At 50.2% G+C, this 23752-nt stretch overlaps 1 protein-coding gene across 1 annotated transcript in view; it reads right to left on the minus strand.

Annotated features, from left to right (window-relative positions):
* Nucleotides 1–12397: 12397 nt before the first annotated feature.
* CTNNBL1 (catenin beta like 1) overlaps nucleotides 12398–23752 on the minus strand; it is a 99285-nt gene continuing 87930 nt past the window's right edge. The window contains exons 14-16 of the mRNA XM_050917728.1: nucleotides 19763–19900; nucleotides 18665–18737; nucleotides 12398–12633 (exon numbers count right to left, since the gene is read on the minus strand). Coding sequence (XP_050773685.1) covers nucleotides 12545–12633; nucleotides 18665–18737; nucleotides 19763–19900 — 300 coding nt within the window. The 3' untranslated portion in view covers nucleotides 12398–12544. The remainder of the gene's footprint in view (nucleotides 12634–18664; nucleotides 18738–19762; nucleotides 19901–23752) is intronic.

The raw sequence follows: 23752 nt of genomic DNA on the forward strand, positions 1-23752 counted from the left end.
GGGCCTTATGGCTTCAGTTGCCTACTCCCAGGTCCTGCATCGGCTCCCGTGGGAGCTGAGTCTGGCTAAGGATGGGTCTGAAGCCCTGAGTCTAAATGATGCAGAAAGAAAAAATTAACAGCAGGCTCCCCACAGCCGCCACGATGGGGATGCGGCAGGGAAGCAGCTCCTCCTCCCCTGCCCCCAGTGTAATGCCTTCTGCAGGCATGGGGCACCACACCGGGGACACTGATCTCGTGTGACGTGGCACATTCAGAATTGAACAGAAGTGTCCAGGGAGGTCGCACGCATCGGAAGGGCGGTGGATGTCAGCAGGCAGGCAGGGCTCTACAGGTGGCCACACGGAGCTGGACTCTGGGGCCAAGATCAGCCCCCGTCTCACATGTGCTGAGCCTCAGCCAGTGAACCCTCATCTGAATCTCCACCTCATTCACCCTGCGAGCAGGTCATGTCACTGCCATGGGGGAGCCAGGAGCTGGGGCCAGGACAGCACTGCATCCCCGACGTCTGGACTAGTCCTCTCAGCTACCTTGAATGGAGTGACGGCAAGAGGAGTTCTGCCTGCAGACGATCACCCACCCAAGGCCACGTGTTGGGCTTCACACAGGAAGAAGCAGTGCCCCTAACTGGGGACTTCAGCAGAACCCTCGCTGGTCAGCAGTATTGACGCTGACAGATCTCAGGGGATCTGACCTTCATCAGCAGATCAGCCAGCACCAGCAGCCAGTTGGGTGCCAGGTCTGAAACCAGATCGCTGAGGGATGGGAAGCCTGGGGACTCCAGCACAGTCCAAGACTTGTTGCCAATGGAGTGAGATGAGACCCGGGTTGAAGTGGGAAGTGTATCAAGAAACAGGCCCTAGAACCAGCCCTTACGATAGGTTCCTTGGGGACAGCTGGCATGGTGGGTGCTCCACCCCCATGGAAAGAGGCAGGGACAATCTGTGCCAGCAGAGCCCTTGTTTCCCCTCAAGCCGTCAGCAGCCAGAAAAGAGGTGGATTTGGTTGAGGCCCCTCAGACCCCCCCGAGAAGACTCTGATGCCCAAGAGGCAGGCAGTGCAGCTTGGAGCCGAGTGACAGGATGCACAAAGTACCATGAAGACTGCTTGCAGCAGGACAGACTCTGCCCCGTTAGCCTAGACTGACCAGGCCGCCCCACCTCTGGGTCACACCGCTTGGGCCTGTGGGTGGCAAAGGAAAGGACGAAATCCCCACGGCTCTCTGTGCTGTGAGATGGAATACATACCTGCCCCTGGCACGGGGGCCTTGGGGCAGTGCTCTGACATGGGCAATTAAACCCTGTTGTAGTAAGATGAGGCCCTGAAACAAACTCTTGTGTCAGAGGCCCAGTCTGAGGCCTGAAGCCTGAACCAAAGTACTTCCAGGCATTGCTAAGCAAAAGCTGGGCTGTGAGCCAGAGGCAGGCCCCACTCACAGAAGTTGGCAAGAAGAGGATTGCTAGAAGCAGGTGCATCCACACTTAAGTGCCAATAAGAGGAACTTGGGCCAAGATGACATCAGAACACTCCACAGAGGTAACGAGGAACAGACAGATGCATCTTAAAGACAGAGTCAAAAGGACAGCAGGATGGACAGATCTGTTTGAAACAACATGATCAAAGGAGGAGACAGCCCCCAATGGGCCAAGGGGCTGTACCTCAATTTGTCAGTAGGGATGAAAGGCAAAGGTGGGGGAGTAGCCTTGTACATCAATGATGAAATTAAATGTAGCGAAATAAGATGCGATGGAATGGATAAGACGGAGTCCGTCTGGGCAAAAATCACGCTGGGTAAAAAAGCAACTAGAGCTTCCCCTGAGATAGTGCTTGGGGTGTGCTACAGACCGCCGGGATCGGATTGGGATATGGATAGAGACCTCTTTAATGTCTTTAGTGAAGTAAACACAAAGGGGAACTGTGTGATTATGGGGGACTTCAACTTCCCGGATATAGACTGGAGGACGAGTACTTGCACGAATAATAGGGGTCAGATTTTTCTGGATGTGATTGCGGATGGATTTCTTCATCAAGTAGTTGAAGCACCTACTAGAGGGGATGCCATTTTAGACTTGGTGTTGGTGAGCAGTGAGGACCTTGTAGAAGAAATGGTGGTAGGGGACAACCTTGGTTCGAGTGATCATGAGCTGATTCAGTTCAAACTAGATGGAAGGATAAACAAATGTAGATCTGCGATTAGGGTTTTCGACTTCTCGAGGGCTAATTTTAAAGAGTTAAGGAAATTAGTTAGGGAAGTGGATTGGACGGAGGAATTAGTGGATTTAAATGTGGAGGAGGCCTGGAATTACTTTAAGTCGCAGCTGCGGAGACTGTCGGAAGCCTGCATCCCGAGAAAGGGGAAAAGAACCATGGGCGGGAGTTGCAGGCCAAACTGGATGAGCAAGCAACTCAGAGAGGGGATTAGACAAAAGCGGAAAGCTTACAGGGAGTGGAAGGAAGGCAGGATCAGTAAAGAAAGCTACCTTGCTGAGGTCAGAACATGTAGGGATAAGGTGAGGAAGGCTAAAAGCCGCATTGAACTGGAACTTGCAAAGGGAATCAAAACCAATAGTAAAAGGTTCTACAGCCACATAAATAAGAAGAAAACAAAGAAAGAAGAAGTGGGGCCGCTATACACTGAGGATGGAATGGAGGTTAAGGATAACCTAGGCATGGCCCAACATCTAAACAAGTACTTTGCCTCGGTTTTTAATAAGACTAGTGAGGAACCTTGCGATGATGGAGGGATGATAAACGGGAATGTGGATATGGAAGTGGATATTACTGCAACTGAGGTAGAGGCCGTACTTGAACAGCTCGATGGGTCGAAGTCGGAGGGCCCGGACAATCTCCACCCGAGGATATTAAAGGAACTGGCGCGCGAAATTGCGAGCCCGTTAGCGAGAATTTTTAAGCGATCGATAATCTCGGGTGTTGTGCCGTATGACTGGAGGATTGCTAATGTAGTTCCTATTTTTAAGAAAGGGAAAAAGAGTGATCCGGGTAATTATAGGCCTGTTAGCTTGACGTCTGTAGTATGTAAGGTCTTGGAAAAAATTTTAAGGGAGAAAGTAGTTAAGGACATAGAGGTCAATGGTAATTGTGACGAATTGCAACACGGATTTACTAAAGGTAGATCGTGCCAAACCAATCTGATCTCCTTCTTTGAGAAGGTGACGGATTACTTAGATAAAGGAAATGCGGTAGATATAATTTACCTAGATTTCAGTAAGGCGTTCGACACGGTTCCGCACGGGGAGCTGTTAGTTAAATTGGAAAAGCTGGGAGTGAATATGAAAGTTGTAAGGTGGATAAGGAACTGGTTAAAGGGGAGACTCCAGAGGGTCGTATTGAAAGGTGAACTGTCGGACTGGAAGGAGGTCACCAGTGGAGTCCCTCAAGGATCGGTTTTGGGACCGATCTTATTTAACCTTTTTATTACTGACCTTGGCACAAAGAGCGGGAATGTGCTAATAAAGTTCGCGGATGACACGAAGCTGGGGGGTATTGCTAACACGGAGAAGGACAGGGATGCTATTCAAGAAGATCTGAACCACCTTGTAAACTGGAGTAATAGAAATAGGATGAAATACAATAGTGAGAAGTGCAAGGTCATGCATTTAGGAACTAATAATAAGAATTTTGGATATACGTTGGGGGCGCATCAGTTGGAAGCGACGGAAGAAGAGAAGGACCTTGGGGTACTGGTTGATAGCAGGATGACTATGAGTAGCCAATGTGATACGGCTGTTAAAAAAGCAAATGCGATTTTGGGATGCATCAGGCGGGGTATTTCCTGCAAGGATAAGGAGGTGTTAGTACCGTTGTATACGGCGTTGGTGAGACCCCATCTGGAATACTGTGTGCAGTTCTGGTGTCCCATGTTCAAGAAGGATGAATTCAAACTGGAACAGGTTCAGAGACGGGCTACGAGGATGATCCGAGGAATGGAAAAACTGCCTTATGAAAGGAGACTCAAAGAGCTTGGCTTGTTTAGCCTGGCCAAAAGAAGGCTGAGGGGGGATATGCTCGCCCTATATAAATATATCAAGGGGGTTAACGTTAGGGAGGGAGAGGAATTATTTAAGTTTAGTACTAATGTAACCACGAGGACGAATGGGTATAAACTGGATATTAGGAAGTTTAGGCTTGAAATTAGACGAAGGTTTCTGACCATTAGGGGAGTGAAGTTCTGGAATAGCCTTCCGAGGGAAGTAGTAGGGGCAAAAGACTTTCCTGGCTTTAAGAAAAAGCTTGATAAATATATGGAGGGGATGTTATGATAGGATCGTTAATTTGGGCAATTGATCTTGAATTACCACCAGACAGGTCTGCTCAATGGTCTGCGGGGAGATGTTGCATGCGATGGGTACTGAGTTGCTGCGGAGAACTCCTTCTTGGGTGCTGGCTGGTGACTCTTGCCCACATGCTCAGGGTTTAGCTGATCGCCATATTTGGGGTCGGGAAGGAATTTTCCTCCAGGGCGGATTGGCAGGTGCCCTGGAGGTTTTTCGCCTTCCCCTGCAGCGTGGGGCACGGGTCGCTTGCTGGTGGTGTCTCTGCAGCTTGAGGTCTTCAAACCATTTTTGAGGATATCAAAAACTCAATCCTGGGATAGGGGTTGTATAAAATTGGATGGGTGGGGTTCTGTGGCCTGCCTTGTGCAGGAGGTCAGACTAGATGATCAGATTGGTCCCTTCTGACCTATGAGTCTATGAGTCTATGAGTAATCTGTCCTGTAACTGTATAAAAGTAGGTCCCGGAGTGCACGTCTTTGTCCAGCCTAGAGGGCAGTGGAAAGTCCCACCACTGACTGAGCCGGTCCATTGCTGAGGGCACAGATTCGTAGTATGTCCTGTACAGTCTACGGGAAACTATTACTGTGCTTCGTTTGACAATAAACCTGGCTTGGGTTCCTTTGTACCTTACCAGAGTCTGTGGTCTTTGAGGATTCTCTCAGGGTTTGCTGTGTTAGCTACCCGCGCAGAGCTGGGACAGCACACAGAGGGAACACGCACGCAGCTGACTGTTCTCATCATTGAACAAGAGCAGAGCACCACACCAGCTACTGACACCTCTTATCTGTCTAGTGATGGCCTCATTGCTGGTAAAGGGCTCTGAGCTCCCTGCTCTGCAAATGCAGATTCCTTCTCCCCGGAGCAGGAGGAGGCTGGAAGCCAGGCTGTGATAACTCCAGCCTTCCTTTCGCACGGGCATGCAGGGGCCCAAAGGGCTCTTCCCAAGCAGGCCCCAGCTGGTGGGACAGGGAGGGCAGACAGCATGTTCTATTCCCCTGCCTTGAGTGCAATTTCACCAGCTCCAGGGCTACAGATCCCTACCCACCCACCCAACTCCATGGCCAGAGCAGTCTGCGTGGCAGCTGGGTAGGCACTGCTGTGTGTGACGCTGCCAACCTGGGATGGGGGGAGCGGGGGAGGGGAAGGGCATCGAACCAGCCGCAGAGGCCCCCTGCCCCTCTTCTGCTCTGAGTGTAAGTTCCCTCACCTCCCAAATCACCACAAAGTGTCTCATCAATCATGTTCCCTCTAATTAACTTCCAATTTACCTCTTTAGTCAAGTCTGTTTACAATCAGAGACAAGAAAACACGACCCAGAGCGAGGTGCAATAAATCGGTCTCTCTCCCTGCACGCTTTGCTGCCTCTATCTTATAAATCAGCTCCCAGCTGTGTGCTGAGCTACTCTCACAAGGGGGTGGGGGGTGGGACGCCCAGCACGCCTGCCCCAGCCATCCCGTCTTACCAGAGCTCCGCTCCCCTGGGCCCTCTTGTCAATTCTCCCACCTCCTGCACACTTGAAAGGAACGTGAAAAGGGATTTTCTAATCCCCTGGCAGCAGCCAGACAGCAGGACACGGAGCAGCAGCAGCACCACCACCACAGTGAGTGCTGCATTCTGAACGCTGAGCACGCGGCAGCAAACAAAGGCCCTGGATTCCAGACCGGATGAATCCATGTGCCACGGGCTAGCAGAGGCCCAGCTGCTTCAGACGGGAGCCCAGTGGATTTACGTTATGCTGTCCACAGGAGTGTGATGTGAAGGAAGGGGAGCGCGACAAGACACCAGTGCCAATGATGCTGAACCCATCTGTGCCAGGATGAGCACGTCAACAGGTGCTTCTAGCCGGGGTCCTGGGCGCCCAGCACTGAGTGCACAAAGCTATTAGAGTCGTTTCATTCCCTGGAGCCAGCACTGCCAGCCTGGCCTGGCCGGGCGCAAATCACAGGGCTATGCAGCCCGCTCAGGCCCAGGCAGAGCAATGGCAATCAGGAGACTCCAGGGTCTGTTCCCAGCTCCGCTGGGACCTTGGCCAAGTCCCAACCTCTCCGTGCCTCAGCTTCCTCGTGTGCCAGTGGGGGTTATTCCTCCCTGCAGGGCGGAAAGGTGGCAAGAGGTTGCTCCTTCGACAGCTGTGCTGCTCCTCTGTCCTGCACGCAAGTGACTGCCCTTCGCGCACCCCTCCCAGAACCCGCCTCTGTCCAGGCTGACTTCAGCCCAGACACCTACCCGAGTCTCGCCTCCGTTCCAGAGTGGGCTCAGGCTTAGCTGCTCTGCACAGCACGGTGGCTAAGAGCTGCGCAGCTTCCCACTGATCTCTAACCCCGGAAAGAAATGGACCCTACCCCCACCGCCTGGGCGGAGAATCTGAGGAAAGAGTTCTGGCTGCCAGGGCCAAGAGAAAAGAGGGGGCTGCACTCATCCCAGTTTCTGTAGCCAGCCTGGGGATGGGGAATTCCCTAGTGAAGGTGAAAAGGGAAAGCACAAGGACCAGGCGAGCACACTACAGGGGAAACCCCCATCCCACCCATCTCTTGCAGTCCTCCACCCCCAGCAACTTGTGACCAAGAGCCCCAGAGCTTCCTGCTTCGGGGGCCTTGGGTTATAAACTCAGTGTGGAACTAGGCAACCAAAACCCAGCACCTTTGCACCAGTGGGAAGAGCAATGCTTGGCTCAGCTCCCTTTATTCTGATGCTCAGTTAGCAGTCTCCGGCACTGCTGGGTGGTGATTGTGCAGCGTGTGTTGGTCAAACTCCAAGAGACCAGATGGAGTCCAAAGGGGATTATCCGTAACATGGCATCAGAACGCCACTGTTTTACCAGTGCTCCACGTGACCCCCGTGTAGTGCTGTATGTGGGCAGGCGATGTGGCTCAGTCCTACGCCCGGCCCCGGGGCTACCTGCACCAGCCACAGCACTGCACTAGGGACAGTGCTAATCTTGTGATTCTAAAGCTCCGTCCACCTCCGGAATCCCAACGCATTTAACAAACTGCCCTGGGCAATGCAGCTTCCACCCAGCATGGAGCCTGCTCCAGAAAAGGAGCTGGGACGGGATGCCTAGGTCCAGACACCAGCACAAGGCCCTACTTACCCAACAAGCGGGTACAGAGCCTTCCTAAGAAGAGAGAAAAGTCCATCTGCAGCCAGGTAACAGTAGATGGCGTTCCCATTCCACTGGACTTCACTGGCACAGCACACCGGAGACAAGAGTTGCCCAAATGCTCAATAAAGAGACAGGCCCTTCAGGGGTCTGTCACAGGCAGGTGAGAGCCACCCATGCAGGGCGACATTTCTGATCCCAGCGCAGCTCGCATCCTGATCACAGGCAGCTGTCTCTGCTCTCCCTCTTCTCCCAGGGGCAGGTGCTGTTTCTCTCATGGCTTTTGGCTGAGATGTCTGCTGACTCTGGACAGTCCGAGACGTCGCTCTGATGCTCCTTCCTCCTTGTTTTTGGGACTTCCATACCGCGCTGCTGGGGCGCGGCCGCCTCCAGCAGAGTGGTCTTGAAATGTCGGCCAAAGGTCCATAAACGAACGAGGCTCTTATTTCCTCTGTGAGAATAGGTTCTTCGTCGTCTCCTGTGACAGCACATGCTGAGGGGCAGTTGCTCTTCCCCTGCTTGAGACTTAAATTTAACCCCCTATTCACATAATGCATTTAAACACACACAGCCCTGCTCGCCATTTAGTTTTCACACAGCTGCTGTTGCATTGCCCTCTGAACTTTAACCCAGGGTCAGCAGACCGAGGCAAGTAAATGGGGACAAATCCCCATCTACAACTCAGTTTTTTTCATTAAGGAAGTTTACTATTAGCTCAACCCTTTAATCCTCCCCAATTATAACAATGCTATTTATCCACAGCTGCACAGACTCTTCGTGCCTGGCTTGCATCTCCAAGGCTTTCCCGTGCCACTGAACATTGGTGCAAAAGTGACATGGCATGCAGCAGGAGCACTTTAAGCTGCAGAATTATCTTAATTAGTAACCCAGGGCAGAGGAGAAGGCATCTCACACTTTGCCCTGTGGTGAGGCTGAGTCGCCTCCACACTCCACACACAGCAGTTTAGAGTGGGCTCTGGCATGTTGCCGGAGGGAACTCTCTTGGCTAGTCTATCATGGCCACTAGAAGTTGAAAGAAGCAAGTGCCCAGGTGCTGCAGGGGCAAATCCTTCAGGTGGAAGAGCTCAGCTTGCAGCAGGTCCCAAACTCAGACCACAATTTATTGCAGCTGTTTCTCTCCCACTGCAGCTCCCTCGCCTAATGAAAATTTAGTGCAGGTGGGAAGATGACTTCCCAGCCCCACAAGACTATTTATTCACTGAAGATATACATGTGCTGGGTGGTTCTTCAGGCACAAAGACCAGCTAGCTGAAGAGAACCCAGAAATTAACCAGCGGGTACACACTGTTCTTCAGCGTATCTTAAGAAAGGAGCAAGGATCCTGTGACTTTATCTCCAAGGGAAATGGTGCCTAGTTGTTCCAGATTTAGGAACCTCTGACAGCCTCACTGGAGTCCCCAACACCACAGACACTCAGGGACATTTGTGCAAGATGGTTTCTCTCTGGTTTCCACCTTCCCAGGGTTTCCATGGGCTTCGCTGAGGCAATATAGGAATGTTGCTGCTCTTGCTAGCAGAGAAGGAGCATCATGTTGCACCAGAATCACTCCACCGTTTTAAGAAAGCCCGTACCAAGATAACAAGCTCTGTGCGAATACCTCAGTGACATCTGGACCACTCTTCTCATCTATCACAAGGAAGAGACACTCCGATTGCTTTGTGTGCAGATAAGCACAGACATTTTAACTTTTATAATCCCCTCAGACATTTCTTTCACTGGGAAAAAGAGTGAATTTACTCCTTTCTTGAAGCCCAGATTGGCCTGTTTGTGCTTCAATTGACTTCTCAATCAGGCTGCTTCCGAATCGCCCTCTAAGCACAAGTCCCTGTGATGGTTTTATGGGTCAGATAAGGGTGCTCAGTGACAGGCTAACAGATCAGCAGACAATGCAGAAAGAGGGTATTACAGCTCCAGAGGATTTAGGCTGGTATAAGTGGTGTGATAAGGCTCCAACCTACCCCTTGGTCTGGGCCTCAATTCACTATTCCAGCCAAGCTAGTGCAAGAACTAGGGGAGGGGGTGTGGAGCAGGAGGAGGAGGAAGGTGGCATAACATCTCCCCAGTTCTGGAGCTGGTTTGGCTCTGATGTAAGTCAGAGCAGCCTCAAGGCTGGTCTAATTTACCCTCTGCTGCAATAGTTGTCTAGAGGCTGTTGCAGCAGCTTGGAATAGGCAGAGCACCATGTGCTCCAGCCCCAGCTCCTCACTTCCCAAGCCACAACCCTGCACTCAAGGCTGCATGGGAGGGAGAGTGGGGGGTAGACTGTAGGCCATTTTGCTGCCTCTGCACTACCAAGAGGGGGACCCCCTCCCCCTCACACTCGCCTTAATCTCTAGCTGTCCTCACTTCCAAGGGCGCATCTGACCCTGACCCTAAAACCGAGAGCAGCTTCTGCACCTCAGACAGCCACTAGGAGGCACACAAGGCAAAGCCTGAACACCGACCTGCGAATTCAGTTCCTCTGCACCTCACAGCTTTTCCCACCAACATTCACTCAAAAAAAATAATTCCCTTTGCCCATCCCCCCCTTTCATAAACATTCGTGGAAGGAATTTGCGGGCACGACTGACGGTGGAGACAGCCCTGGGAGCAAATGGAGAATGAGCACCAACGGTGTTGTGAAACGGCAAACCCAAGTACTTCCATCAGACATCTGTTCCACAAGTGACTTTAATCTAGTCAAGGAACAGAAACCATCTCATGTGGCCAAGCTACAGCAAACATAGCTGGCTGCAAGAATTTGATACTGAGCTATCTGCAGACTGAAATGTATCTGGCAAATAGCTAATTAGGTCAAGAGAACGTTTCACAAAGAGAAAGGCTGTTTAATAAAATGGTCACTGCCAGTGTTCTCTAAGCTCCATTAACAGCAGCACTTCTGCAAACACTGCAGAGCAGAGCAGAGCAGAGCAGATAGCCCTCTGGTATCTCCCAGCCTGGGTCTCCGCACTTGATGGCCCAGCCAAGGCCAGAGTTAACGGAAAACAAATATTAGATAGCTGTGAACTAAGGCCACTCCACAGTAGTGAGATTGGAAAGATGCTCTCATTCCTGCCACAGACATGGTGGACGAATCTTGCCCCTCTGGTGGGAAGCAGAGTTGAGGTGCGACTGTGCACAGAATGCGTCCCTAGCTTGCATCCACAATTACTGTGATTAAAGCAGCAAAGAATCCTGTGGCACCTTATAGACTAACAGACGTTTTGGAGCATGAGCTTTCGTGGGTGAATACCCACTTCGTCAGATGCAGCATGCATGCATCTGACGAAGTGGGTATTCACCCACGAAAGCTCATGCTCCAAAACGTCTGTTAGTCTATAAGGTGCCACAGGATTCTTTGCTGCTTTTACAGATTCAGATTAACACGGCTACCCTCTGATACTTGACACTGTGATTAAAGACAACTCGGGTCACTGTGCACACAGCCAATTCTGTAATTTGTGCACACGGCTCCCTTTTGTGTGAATGCAGCTGCAGTAACTGAGTGCAAATTATGTGCACAACTGTATATCTAAACTAACAACCTGGCCTGTGTTCAATGCTTCACGTTACTCTTTTCTACTCAGTATATTCAAAACCATGTCTCTCTCTCTCCTTTTTTTAAAAACACGTAGCTCTTAGTTTTTAGATTCTTTTCATCATTACTATCACATCCCCCGCTACTCCACCCAGCTCTTTTCCCATCTCCTACCCCCTTGTTTCTCTGGTGCGAAATGCAGCTTCATGAAGGACCAACATGGTTTCCAGCAGGTCATCTTCCAGTATGAAAGTCCAAAGGCAGCTGCAAGCAGGAATTCACTGTGGAAAGGGAAGAATTCCAGGGTACAGCACTGTCAAGAACTGAAGCCATCTCTGAAAGGATAAGATTAAAGATTCTCTTTTCTACAGGGGTCAAGGAGGAGGGAGGAAAACAGGCAGAACAGATCATTTCTGCACCACAAATGTGTTTTCGCAGCTTTGTGCAGCTGTTGCCACCACGACTCCCATGCTGATCCCGAAGTAATGGCATTCAGTACACCCAGGCCAGCGGTGCCTCCTGAAGTCATGATTGAAGGAACCCTTAAAGCTTCCCTGACAAGACATTTTTCTGAGATAAAATACAAATGCTGTCAGCATGCAAATCTCTCTCAATTAGGCACAGGCCAGCTTACTGGAGCTCCGCTGTTTTGGGATGACCGTCATTAACACTAGCAGCGCAGAAAAGGAAGCAAGGATGCTCTCAGCTGGGTGCCACTGCTCAAAGAAACACTTGGGTTTGGCTGGCTGACATCTGGAATCACACTGCCAGTGACGGAGGGCGAGCGAGAAAAGGGCTTTGGTCAGCTTCTTTGCAACCCACCTGCCGTGACTCCCTGGAAAGGAACAGAGACCTGCACAGTGACTGTGATAGTTTGCATCTGGGGTTCTCCTTCTCACCAGCACTGCATTCATGGATGTGAAGTCCCAGATCGATAGCTCAGGGGCCAGGGTTCTGTTTAGCCACAGAACAGAGGGGAAGAGTAGGTTGAAACAGGAGGGTGAGATGTGGAGGGGCACTGTTTACCCAACTCGGAGCAAGTGCACTCTCACTCTCCTCCGTTTCTCTTGGTTTAATCCCTGCTACAGCCCAGGTAGGGCTCTCTAAGCCTCCCTAGAAGAGGGGAATTCTGTCTCCCTGGCCCAGGGAGTCCGGCAATAAGAGCGCCCAATCAGGGCCACTTATGGAAGCTTGTGTCCTGTGGAAATTGTCTGAGACCATCCCCCAAGCTGCTGAAATGTGGTAACATTCCTGACCAGTGTTCCCCTGGGCTGGATTTGATTCTGCTACCTGGAGGTGAGCGTCTCCCTACCAGGCCCCACCTCTACTCTGCTGTCAACCCCCTCAGGCTGTGCGCATGGGATAGCTTCTCAACAGTATGCAGGAGAGAGGCCATGGGATGAAGCTGCACTAGTGTCTGCGATGCTCTGAGGTCTCTTGGCAGAAAACATCAAACAAAAAAATAAAAAAATTAACTTTAATGTCTCAGAAATCCCTGTTAGAACTGGTTTAACCGAGAAGTCATTTCTGCTGGGCAGCCAGCGGTGGACAGACTCAGTGTGCTGGCTGTGTCCTCGTTATGAGACGCACAGATTTCAAACCCAGAGGTCTCAGAAATTCTCCAACAGCTCCAGAATCCGCTTCTGCTCGCTCTCCCGGAATTCCTGGTTCTTCCCATCCCCGATGTTCTCTGCGTATTCTGCAGAAAAACAAAAACAAGCCCTGAGCAAGATGTGATGGCAGATAAGCCTCCTCTATTGCAGCGACACCACCGCAGAACCTAAACTTGTATCCTGGCCTGTGAACAACTCACTTCAATACCTGATGGAGAGTTAGCCAAGGAATGGTGATGGACTCCTTTTCCTGGTGATTAAAACTCTACATGTTAAACATCTACCGACTCCTCATTCAAAGATTTTTTTGGAAAGGACGGGGCACTAGAATCAGTGCTCTTCTCCCTCATTCCTTAGCACGATGGACATCAGCAGGGAGACCAGAAGTCTAGTTCAGATTACACCCCCAGCCTCATCATCTGGAGGGGAGACAGTTTAGGAATTGTCCCCAAGCTGCATTCAAAGCCCTCTCATGAGATCTGGGTCAGAGCCAGAGGCAGTTCACCCTGCACCTTTACAAATTATTACAAAACAAAAGGCAGATTTGGGGCTGAAGACACGAGCATCTCAGTGACTCGACGCTGTCTGCCTAGGAAGATGTTTTCCAGCCTCTCTGGCTCCTCTCATGCAACCCCTTCTTCCCAACCAAACAGAACAGCTTGTATTCAGTGTCTGAATGGCAAAGCTGCAGAAGAAAGTTTGCTTTAATATTTATGTGTTCAGCATTGCTACACATTTCTGAGCTCCATCAAAGCCCTCATTATAAGAGCACTGAAAAGGCTGGGGACAGGGAGAAGCTAGTTGGTGTGGGAGCCTTCTCTCATGCACACTCACTGTCTCCACAAACAAAGCAGAGAGCTCTTTGCCAAGGCCTCCGGGATAAATCCGTTTAATATTTATAAACTGCTATAGTCTCTGCAACAAGAGATGCCCGGTGTCACCATGTTTTGCTGCTAGTGGGTCCGTCTGACTGGCATCCTGGAGACAAGGAGGTGGGGGGAGCAGCGGAGGACAGAGGGCTCTCCTGCATGAAGCAGATAGCAGCCGCCCCAATGGTTTACAGCTCAGATCTTGTTCCCGCTGCCCAGAGTTTGAACACAGTGAGGCTCAGGGCCATGCCCTCTCTCTGTTGCCAGGCTCTCAATCACATCCCGGCCTGGGGGTGCATCCTGAGCCCAGTGACGGCCCAGCCCACTCTTAACACTCCTCTCCTGGAAGAGACCAGTGCCAGGTGCTGAGCTGGGGGGAGGGGGTTGCTTTCTCCAGGAAAAAGTACCCACGGATAGCAGTGTGTAGCTCAGTCTTCCTGAGTGGGTTCCACATACTGGCACCATCCCCACAGGGAAATAAGCAGAGGCGCAGGTTCTGCCCCGAGCAGGCCATTTCGCTGGCCCTTGCGACTCTGAGTGCCTGAGAGATGCAGCAAGTGGCATGGCCTTTGTTCACGAGCAGCCGAAGGGGAACTCTGCACCCCATCTGAGTGCCAGGAGGGACTCCGTCCCCGAGTGTACTGCCCAGTGGTGGAGCCGTGGGACAACACCAGGCTACTCAGACCCTCTCACTTCAAGCAGGAACCTGGGGCCATTTTCTGCAGAGCAGGAGGCACTAGCAGAGCTGGATCACAGCTCAGTTAGATATTAAGGGTTTGTTCAAGGAAAAAGCACCTGCAGCACTTGCCTCAAGTGATGTAATAGCCACAGGGGTCACTGACAGCCATCTTCCCCCCAGCCCCCCCTGAGCCAGTGAAATCTCCCATGTGAGAACAAGTCACAGATTTTCTGTTTTCTGCCCAAAGCGCAGCATTTTTTCCTCCTAAGAATTTAGCTTTGTAAGACGAAGCCTCACAACGACTTGCTGGGAAATTGTTTATTAGGTCACTACCAGCCGATGACATGAAGTGAAAAAAAGCAGATAAAAACTCAGTGAGAATGGGGTTTAATGTATTTATTTAAATGGGGGTGTGTGCACGCCCGCCTCACTCATAGACTCAGATTCTAGGGTCAGAAGGGACCAATGTTATCATCTAGTCCTACCCCCTGCACAAAGCAGGCCACAGAACCCTACCCACCCACTTCTATAACAAACCCTAACCTATGTCCAAGTTACTGAAGTCTTCAAATTGTGGTTTGAAGACCTCAAGCTCCAGAGAATCCACCAGCAAGTGACCCATGCCCCACGCCGCAGAGGAAGGCGAGAAACCTCCAGGGCCTCTGCCAATCTGCCCCGGAGCAAAAATTCCTTCCTGACCCCAAATATGGCGATCAGCTAAACCCTGAGCATGTGGGCAAGACTCACCAGCCAGCACCCAGGAAAGAATTCTCTGCAGTAACTCAGATCCCATCCCATCACTGACCACTGGGTATACTTATCTGCTGATAATCAAAGATCAATTGCCAAAATTAGGCTATCCCATCATACCATCCCTTCCATAAACTTATCAAGCTTAGTCTTAAAGCCAGATATGTCTTTTGCCCCCACTCCTCCCCTTGGAAGGCTGTTCCAGAACTTCACTCCTCTAATGGTTAGAAACCTTTGTCTAAATTTAAAGTCTAAACTTCCTAGTGTCCAGTTTATACCCATTTGTTCTTGTGTCTACATTAGTACTAAGCTTAAAAAATTCCTCTCCCTCCCTAATATTAATCCCTCTGATATATTTATAAAGAGCAAGCATATCCCCCCTCAGCCTTCTTTTGGCTAGACTAAACAAGTCAAGCTCTTTGAGTCTCCTTTCATACGGCACGATTTCCATTCCTTGGATCATCCTAGTAGCCCTTCTCTGTACCTGTTCCAGTTTGAATTCATCCTTCTTGAACACGGGAGACCAGAACTGCACACAGTATTCTGGATGAGGTCTCACCAGCGCCTTATATAACGGTACTAACACCTCCTTATCTTTACTGGAAATACCTCGCCTGACGCATCCTAAAACCGCATTAGCTTTTTTAACGGCCATATCACATTGGCGGCTCATAGTCATCCTGTGATCAACCTATACCCCAAGTCCTTCTCCTCCTCTGTTGCTTCCAATTGATGTGTCCCCAATGTATATCTAAAGTTCTTATTATTAATCCCTAAGTGCATGACCTTGCACTTTTCACTATTAAATTTCATCCTATTACTATTACTCTAGTTTACAAGGTCATCCAGATCTTCCTGTATGATATCCCAGTCCCTCTCTGTGTTAGCAATACCCCCCAGCTTCGTGTCATCCGCAAACTTTATTAGCACATTCCTGCTTTTTATGCCAAGGTCAGTAATAAAAAGGTTAAATAAGATTGGTCCCAGAACCGATCCTTGAGGAACTCCACTAGCAACCTCCTTCCAGCCTGACAGTTCACCCTTCAGTATGACCCGTTGGAGTCTCCCCTTTAACCAGTTCCTTATCCACCTTTCAATTTTCATACTGATCCCCATCTTTTCCAATTTAACTAATAATTCCGCATGTGGAACCGTGTTAAATGCCTTACTGAAATCGAGGTAAATTAGGTCTACTGCATTTCCCTTGTCTAAATAATCTGTCACTTTCTCAAAGAAGGAGATCAGGTTGGTTTGGCAGGATCTACCTTTAGTAAAGCCATGTTGTAATTTGTCCCAATTACCATTGACCTCAATGTCCTTAACTACTTTCTCCTTCAAAATTTTTTCCAAGACCTTACATACTACAGATGTCAAACTAACCAGTGCTTCCTCAGAGCTGTACGCACTGCTGCTGCTGTGCAAACAGAAAGTGCCTAAGATCGGCTTCTGCTTCATTAGACAAAAGAAAATACAATGGTTAGAGAACAGTCCAAATCAACAGGGAAATACTTCCAGGTTTCTAAGAGGATATTGGAAACAGCAGAGAACATAGACTGAGGGAACATGGGCCAAATTTTGTGCAGTTATAAAGCATTTGCCTTTTCTCTTTGGTTAAGCACAGAACAGGCTTTGGTTTAACTTAACACACATTCCTCCCTACCAGCTATCTTACTAGTGGCCCATCACTGTAGAATCTAGGTGCTTCTGATGCCTCATTCGCCAATCAGGGCATCATTCGGAAACCACGGGAGGGTCCACGTGGGGGCTGGGGCAACAGCATGACAAGGGGGCAGAGGCAGGACAGAATGGCCCCTCCATGGGTCAGCAATCACCAGTCCATGTTCCTCCCTGTAAGGGCAAGTGTCCATATTTATACAATTGTTCCTTGAGCAGAGATCAGCTTAAATAATATCACCACCACCACGATTTAATACAGCACTTTTCATCAGTGTGTCTCAAAGTGCTTTACGAAGAGTCATTAATTCCATTTTACAGATGGGGAAGCTGAGGCATGGGCAGGGCAGTGACGCAGCAAGGTTGCCCAGCAGGCCAGTGACCGAGGCATAAACACAACCCAGGTCCCCTTGTCCAAGTCCAGTGCTCTATCTACGAGGCCGAACTTGCATTCCAATATCTGCTCCCTCCCAGTCCAAGTACTCCTGAAGAGAACACTGATGGTCCAGCTGTAAGTGCGGCTGGATCTTCAGGAGAACAGGCCACGAGACTGCCTGGTCAATCTGCAGAGATTCACTTATCCCTGGCCCACTCCTCCCCACTGAAAAACCACGGGAGGAACAGAGGCCTTCCGCTTCACTTGCATGATAAGCAATTTGCAGCAATCCCCAGGGAACCATCAGCTGCCAGAGAAACATGGAGAATAAGTAGGCCATAAAACCAAACTAAAAAGCAGGCACCTAATTAGTATGCAAAACCAGAAAATAAAAATGGAACAAGAGAGAAGCCCACGGAGTGGAAAGCAAGACTATGCATGAAGGGGCGATCCCAGACTGTGCCCAACCGAGAGTGAGCCAGACACTGGCGGGGGGAAGGCTTCAGCAATGGCTCTATCCACAAGGGTGGTGCTGGAGTTACGCCACTTTGCAGTGCGGGATTCCTGCTCCCGCTGTGCCAAGGGCTGGAAATCCTCCCCCTCCTTGTCACTAGCCTCTCAAGGGGACACGCAGGGCCAGTGTGTTGGGACTCCTCCCCCAGATTAAACCCGGTACTCCAACTGGCAGGCGGCTTCCCCAAGTTCATTCCTGAGGTAACTCCTGTTAAGTCAGTGGAGTGACACCAAGGATGAATTTGGCCCAAAGTGCACGACCTCTGACCTCTAAACACCAGCCTGGGGCACAGGTTAGCCCGTTATTCCTACATGTGCAGCTTCTGCACCGCAGCAGCTGTACAGTGTCCAGAGCCCCCAGGGAGAATACTCCTGAGGACCCTGGAGTCCCTAATCACCTCAATCTTTTCCCCACGGCACCAGTGCACTGCTCACCCTTGCCCTCCCCTCTGAACGGGTGGGGAGGGGTGTGAGAGAAGAAACAGCTGCTCTCTCTCTTCCTGTCCGCACCGACACGGTCAGGTGGAAGGGACAGGCCAACCACTGTTCTCTGTTCTGGACTCAGCCAGGACAGCCCTGATCACTGCACTGACAGTGGCACAACTCACAGCCCCACACCACATTCGAGACATTCCTCCTTCCCTCAGAGGGAAGAGACACATCCTCCAGCACCCATAGACACCAACCCAGCTCCTCAGGATCAGCCAGCCATGGTCGCACTGTACAATAAGGAATTGCAGCCTCAGCTGTCAGGGAATTTACAATTTTTTTAGCCAGCTCTTAACAGACCAGCCACCTGGAGTAGCAAGTCAGAGGGGGAACTTTACTGCGGGTGATCATCTCTGCAGCCTGCCACATGTCTCTGCCTTCCTGCTCCTCAATCCAGATGACTATTTATGTTGGAGAAGAGATGGGATGGCCTGGAGCTGGGAGGGTAGAGCCCAAATAAGCACTGCTTTTTTGCAAACACTACATTAAAGCTAGGACTGCAAATCACAATAGCTACATCTTAAAACTGGAGAGCGATACTTTAACGCCCTAATCCATATTCATCTGCTGCTAAGAACAAGACTAACACGCCATGGACACAGATATGCCACAGATGGTGTGGGGCGGGGCCATGGGAACGAAACATGAGACTCAGCTAGAACTTTGCAAAGTCTGAACAAGCTCTATTCCCTTGATCTCAGGGAGAATGGCCCTGGGCAAAGGCACATGACTGGGGTACTACAAACCAGTGAACAAGAGCAACTCACCCTTTATGATGTGCCGAACAATTTTGATGGAGCTGCCTCTCATGTTCAGAATCTGATGGACTCTCTGACGAATCTGGTAGGGAGAGAAGAGAGAACAGACATCATTCCCAGCACAGCTGCAGAGAGACCATGAATGTCTTATTTTCTTGGCGGAAGAGCAGAAATCCTGAGCATTCTAAACTCCCATCTACCTTCAGAAGCCCACTTCTCTCAGTGCACAGCCAGGCAAGTTTTGAAAGGCTCACCAACGGGTTTGCAAAAGGTGTGCCCACCCCCAGCCCACAAAGCTCCATATTCGTCTGCACAAAGGACCGTGGCATATTGTCATGGAGTATAGGGGAGTCCGGCCCTGCACCCCTCTTCCTGGGACCCACAGTGACTCTTAGCCAGTCAGTAAAACAGAAGGTTTATTGGACAACAGGAACACAGGTTACAGCAGAGCTTGCAGGCACAGTCAGGACCCCTCCATCGAGTCCTTCTGGGCTTTCAGGGTGCTTGGATCCTAGCTAGGATACCCTGAATTCCGCCCACACAGCCCCAAGCCCAAACTCAAAACTGCTTCCCTCCTGCCACTCCCTTCCTTTGTTCCCCTTCCCGGGCAAAGGTGTTGACCTTTCCCCTCCCTTACCTAGCTCAGGTTACAGGCTCCGGTATCGTCCATCCCCTAAAGTCCTCCCCTGCTCTCCCATTCCCCACACAGACAGCCCCTACTCCATCACACATATCACATGGTTTGAGAGACCCCTAGGCAGAATGAGCTACTGTGGGAATTCACAGGAGACCTACGTGGTGCCTACATGAGACTTCTGGGAAATGGCACTACCTCCAATGGTAAGGCAGAGCACCAACATTTCCACCTTTGGGACTGCTGGCCCTACTCACAGCTGCTCTAGCTGATGTGGTGGTAACAATGCTGGTGTTCTTGGCCCATTAGGGCAGGCACAGTTGTTACCACTGGTGCAACTGTGATTGGAGCAGATTTCTTAAAAAAAAGTCTAGTGCAGAGAAATTCCTGTAGGGATGAGGAGCAGCGGAGGGGATTCAGAGCCCTGCGTGTCATGGCTGGAAGCCCATGGCTGAAGCAGCTGGCGTCTTTACCTGGGGGACATTGGCATTGCAGATCTCTGCCATGATGTAACAGATGAGCTGCAGAACGAAGAGACCAGCATCTAGGCGACGGAGGTAGAATTCATCCTCCATGTCATCATCTATTATTTCCCCTCGGCGCACCATATCCTGAAGGATGGCACAAGGTGGTGTTATCAGGTGGATCAAGAGAGCGCCCTACCCCCATATTGCTGTGGTACATGTAACAAAAGACAAAGTATCTGGCATTTTTGTAATCTCACTATAGAGGGTTTATCTGCTTTGCCGTATATTCCCAGCTTTCCCCCACTAGGAAATGGAGTCCCTGACCGAGCTCCTAGGATCTGATCCCTCTGCTTTCCCACACCCCAAACTCTCAAACTCAGCCATTGTGTCCACCATCCTCCTCCAGGCCAAGAATCTCTGACATTTCCCCATAAAATAGGCTGTGCGAAGCTAGAAAAAACGTGGAGGTGGGTTCTTTAAACAAAAATAGTCCCAATTCCATTCCATACGATTTTCGCACTTGCAAAAATTTGCCAATACTCTTTCACTGGATATACTTTATGCATCAAGAACTGCAAGTTCTCATTTACTTCTCTTACAAAATTATAGTTCTCTTGAAAATGAATTTAATTTCACTCAATTCCATTCACTTTTTAGCAAACTTTCACCCTTTATCTCTAAAATGTGCTCACCTGCAAAGGATCATGTTTTTATTTTTCAGTAACAAGTTTATAAGTATTTCAAAAAGTCAGGCTGATTTCTGATTCCATGACAAAATGTGAAAAAATCAATTTCAACTGTTTCCAGTTTTGATGTGAAAAATGTGCATAGTTCTCTCCTCAAAGTCCCTTTTTAGTGAAGGGCTGCTACCAATCCTCAACAGACTCAAAGACCTGTCTATTGGAGCTCCACGTTTCTGTGGCCACGTGAACAAGACAGAACCAAAGCCTAGAGGTCCTACACAGTATGCAGATTCACCACCACTAAACTATTGGCTATTCCAGCTTTGTTTACTGGAACATTCATACAGCAGATCCTCAGCTGGTATAAATAATCATAGCTCCACTGGCTTTCGTGACAGTTGCACCTGCTGAAGTTCTGCCAGACAGTCTTGGGGCACTGTAGGTACGATGACCTACAAGGGGTCGATGCAGAACAGTGCATTAAGGAATGTTATCCAAAGCATTCATTTCAGCATGATCAGTTCCCATTCAGGACAGGAAGAGCGTCTGGCATACGAGAAGTGTGGGGTTGGTTTGTTTGGTTTTTTTTGAAGGGGCCAGAGGAGGATCCTTTAGGAACCTCTCTCATCACCTTTTACTCCTCCCACTCTGAAAGGTTCTACAGCATGGTGATTTCCTGTCCTATAGGGAGGACCAGACAGAGCTTCCTTTCAAAGCCAGTCAGTGCCCCCTTCAGTCAATAGGGGTTACAGAGAGCAACCTGGGCACTACTTCTTCTGCTCTTCCCCAAGGCTCAGCATCTGGACCTGTAAGCAGACCTCGGCGGCCCAGTGCTTGTGTGCTGAGCAGACAATAGACGGTCAGGCCCAAGCAATAGCAATATGTAGGGGAAGCTGCCTAAGGAAGTGCTCACTTTTCCTACACGCAGGGTACGGAGGTTAAAGGAGGCAGCTGCCAGCATCTAGCCCATCTCCGTGGAAAGTCATCACACTGCTTAGAACATTTTCTCCAAGGATAACCCAGCAATAAACTCAGACAGTCCCTTTCTGGGAAAGGCCCATCAAACCCACCCACACAGGTATGTGCCCTCCATTTTCAGAGAGACCAGCTGTAACTCCTGTCCCGTGTGACCTTCCACAATCTTCACAGTGGAGGTTTTTTTTTTTAGAAAAGAAAGGAAGCAGCCTGTCAGGCCCTGCTAGCTCTCTGCAGCTCGTTTGATTTATTATGCAGTGGTCTGGCAGGTGGGCACAAACCAGCAGAGCAATATTTCCTCATTAGAGCCATCGCCAGCGAGTACACTCTACCTGCAATGCTCAGCAAGGAGAGGTGTATATGTGTGTGTGTGTGTGTGTGTGTGTGTGTGTGTGTGTGTGTGTGTGTGTGTGTGTGTGTGTGTGTGCACGCGCGCGCTGCAGACAAAGATGCACACAAGGTCACAAGTGCCACAAGCTGATTTCGGATACCAACTTTTTCTGGCTTTCTGAGCCTACCTCTGCAGTGCAATTACAGGCAGAGTCCCTTAGTCACCAGGAGGAGAATTAACCCTTCCCACCTCTGCAACAGACTCTTACATTACAAACTCCTGAGCACAGCGTCTGCTGGAGAGGACACAGACAGTGCTCAGGAGGTGTCCCTCAGCAGATGCCTCATGCACAGCCCCTCTAACACATCTATTGGGAAGCAGGGTGTGTGTCCTGGTGAGATATTTAACACCAGGCCAGCATCAGTGACTCAAGCTACCAGGGCCCTACAGACCCCTGTAAGGGGAGGGAGGGGGCACTAAGCCATCCATCCATCCCACTCCTCCCCACTGCCCAAAATACTAATGATCCTAAGGGGTCTGTCCACAGGTTGAGTCCCTGCCCTGCGCTTAAGAGTTGTCCTCCGGGACCTCCTCTGCCCTAGCTCCTTTGTTGTCTCGGGGCTCCGAGAGAGACTCCCTCCCCCTTCAGTTCCTGGCTGGAGCTAACTGTGCCCACCTCTCAGACCGGCAGAGGCCTGATGTACACGTATAGATACAGCCAGCATCTGTGAGTTAGGAGTGTGGTTTAAAAAGTACCACACTCCCGACAGATCTTTGCTAGACACTATTATAATGGCAGTAAGCGCTTACTTTGTTCAGGGAACAGGTATAAGCTACACCAGCAGCAGAGCTCTTGCCAGTATAAGCTGGCTCTCCACAAGCAGGTTTGCCAGCAGAGCCCTACTGGCAAAGCCCTGCTAGCACAGACAAGAGCTTAATATTGACACTGCATCTTAACATAGGGTTTCAGCATCTTAATCTAGTGTGACTGGAAACCCCCGTCCTGCTTTCCTCTGCAGGGTCCCAGCATCTGCTACCGTTAGTCTTCCTCTTCAGGTGGTCAAGGGCTCTTCTCAATGACTGCTCAACATGCCTGAGACACGGAACTAGGACAACTCAACTGATGCCTCCGAAACGGGGAAGGAAGACAAATCTCCTGACCAGCCGTATGTGGGATGAAATAAGTAACTCACGTTCTCTGTATGTAAAATATCTCCTGTCTGTGTGCTCCATTCTGTGCATCCGAAGAAGTGAGCTGTAGCTCATGAAAGCTCATGCTGAAATAAATGTTAGTCTCTAAGGTGCCACAAGCACTCCTGTTCTTTTTGCGGACACAGACTAACACAGCTGCTACTCTGAATCCTCTCTGATGGACTCAGTGTGCGAGACTCAGAAAAGGCTTTAAAGGCAACTGGGTTATTGACAACACAGAGATGCCCAAGTGGCAGAAAACCCTGGACTCTAGCAGTCCCAGGTAACTTTAACACACTCCAGCTCTCTGAAGAATGGACACAGACATGGCTGTGCAGAGTTCAAGAGCAGGATGTTGCTGCCTGTGGAAAGGCTTCTGAATCTTATGCAAGCACTGAGTTCCCTCCCACTCGAGTTCAGGAGGTTGGCACTAGGACAGGCTTCCTGGCATCTTGCAAACACCTTCTGGAGAGCACACCAGATGCCACCAGGCCTCACAGGCCGAGAGCGCTCGTGAAGGATGGCGGCACTGCGGAGTGGGATGTTACAGTTCTATGTGCTGCATGCGAGTTGTCACTCACTGGCAACCCCAGAAAGGAAAAACAACTATCCGTGAGCCCAACTAAAACAAGCCTGATCGGGAGATGGGCAGGAAGACCAACTGGTGCAGTGACAAGCCCATGCAGTATGAGGAGCTCTGCGGCAGCCCCAGCAGGGATGGAGAACTTTCCAGATGTAAAGCTATGCTCTGAGGGCAGCCTTCATTCCTGAGTTCAGGGGAGAATGCCCAAACTGGCCTGTTTCCCCTCTACACTT

The sequence above is a fragment of the Gopherus flavomarginatus genome, chromosome 11 (assembly GCF_025201925.1).
Source record: "Gopherus flavomarginatus isolate rGopFla2 chromosome 11, rGopFla2.mat.asm, whole genome shotgun sequence".
Lineage (NCBI taxonomy): Eukaryota > Metazoa > Chordata > Testudines > Testudinidae > Gopherus > Gopherus flavomarginatus.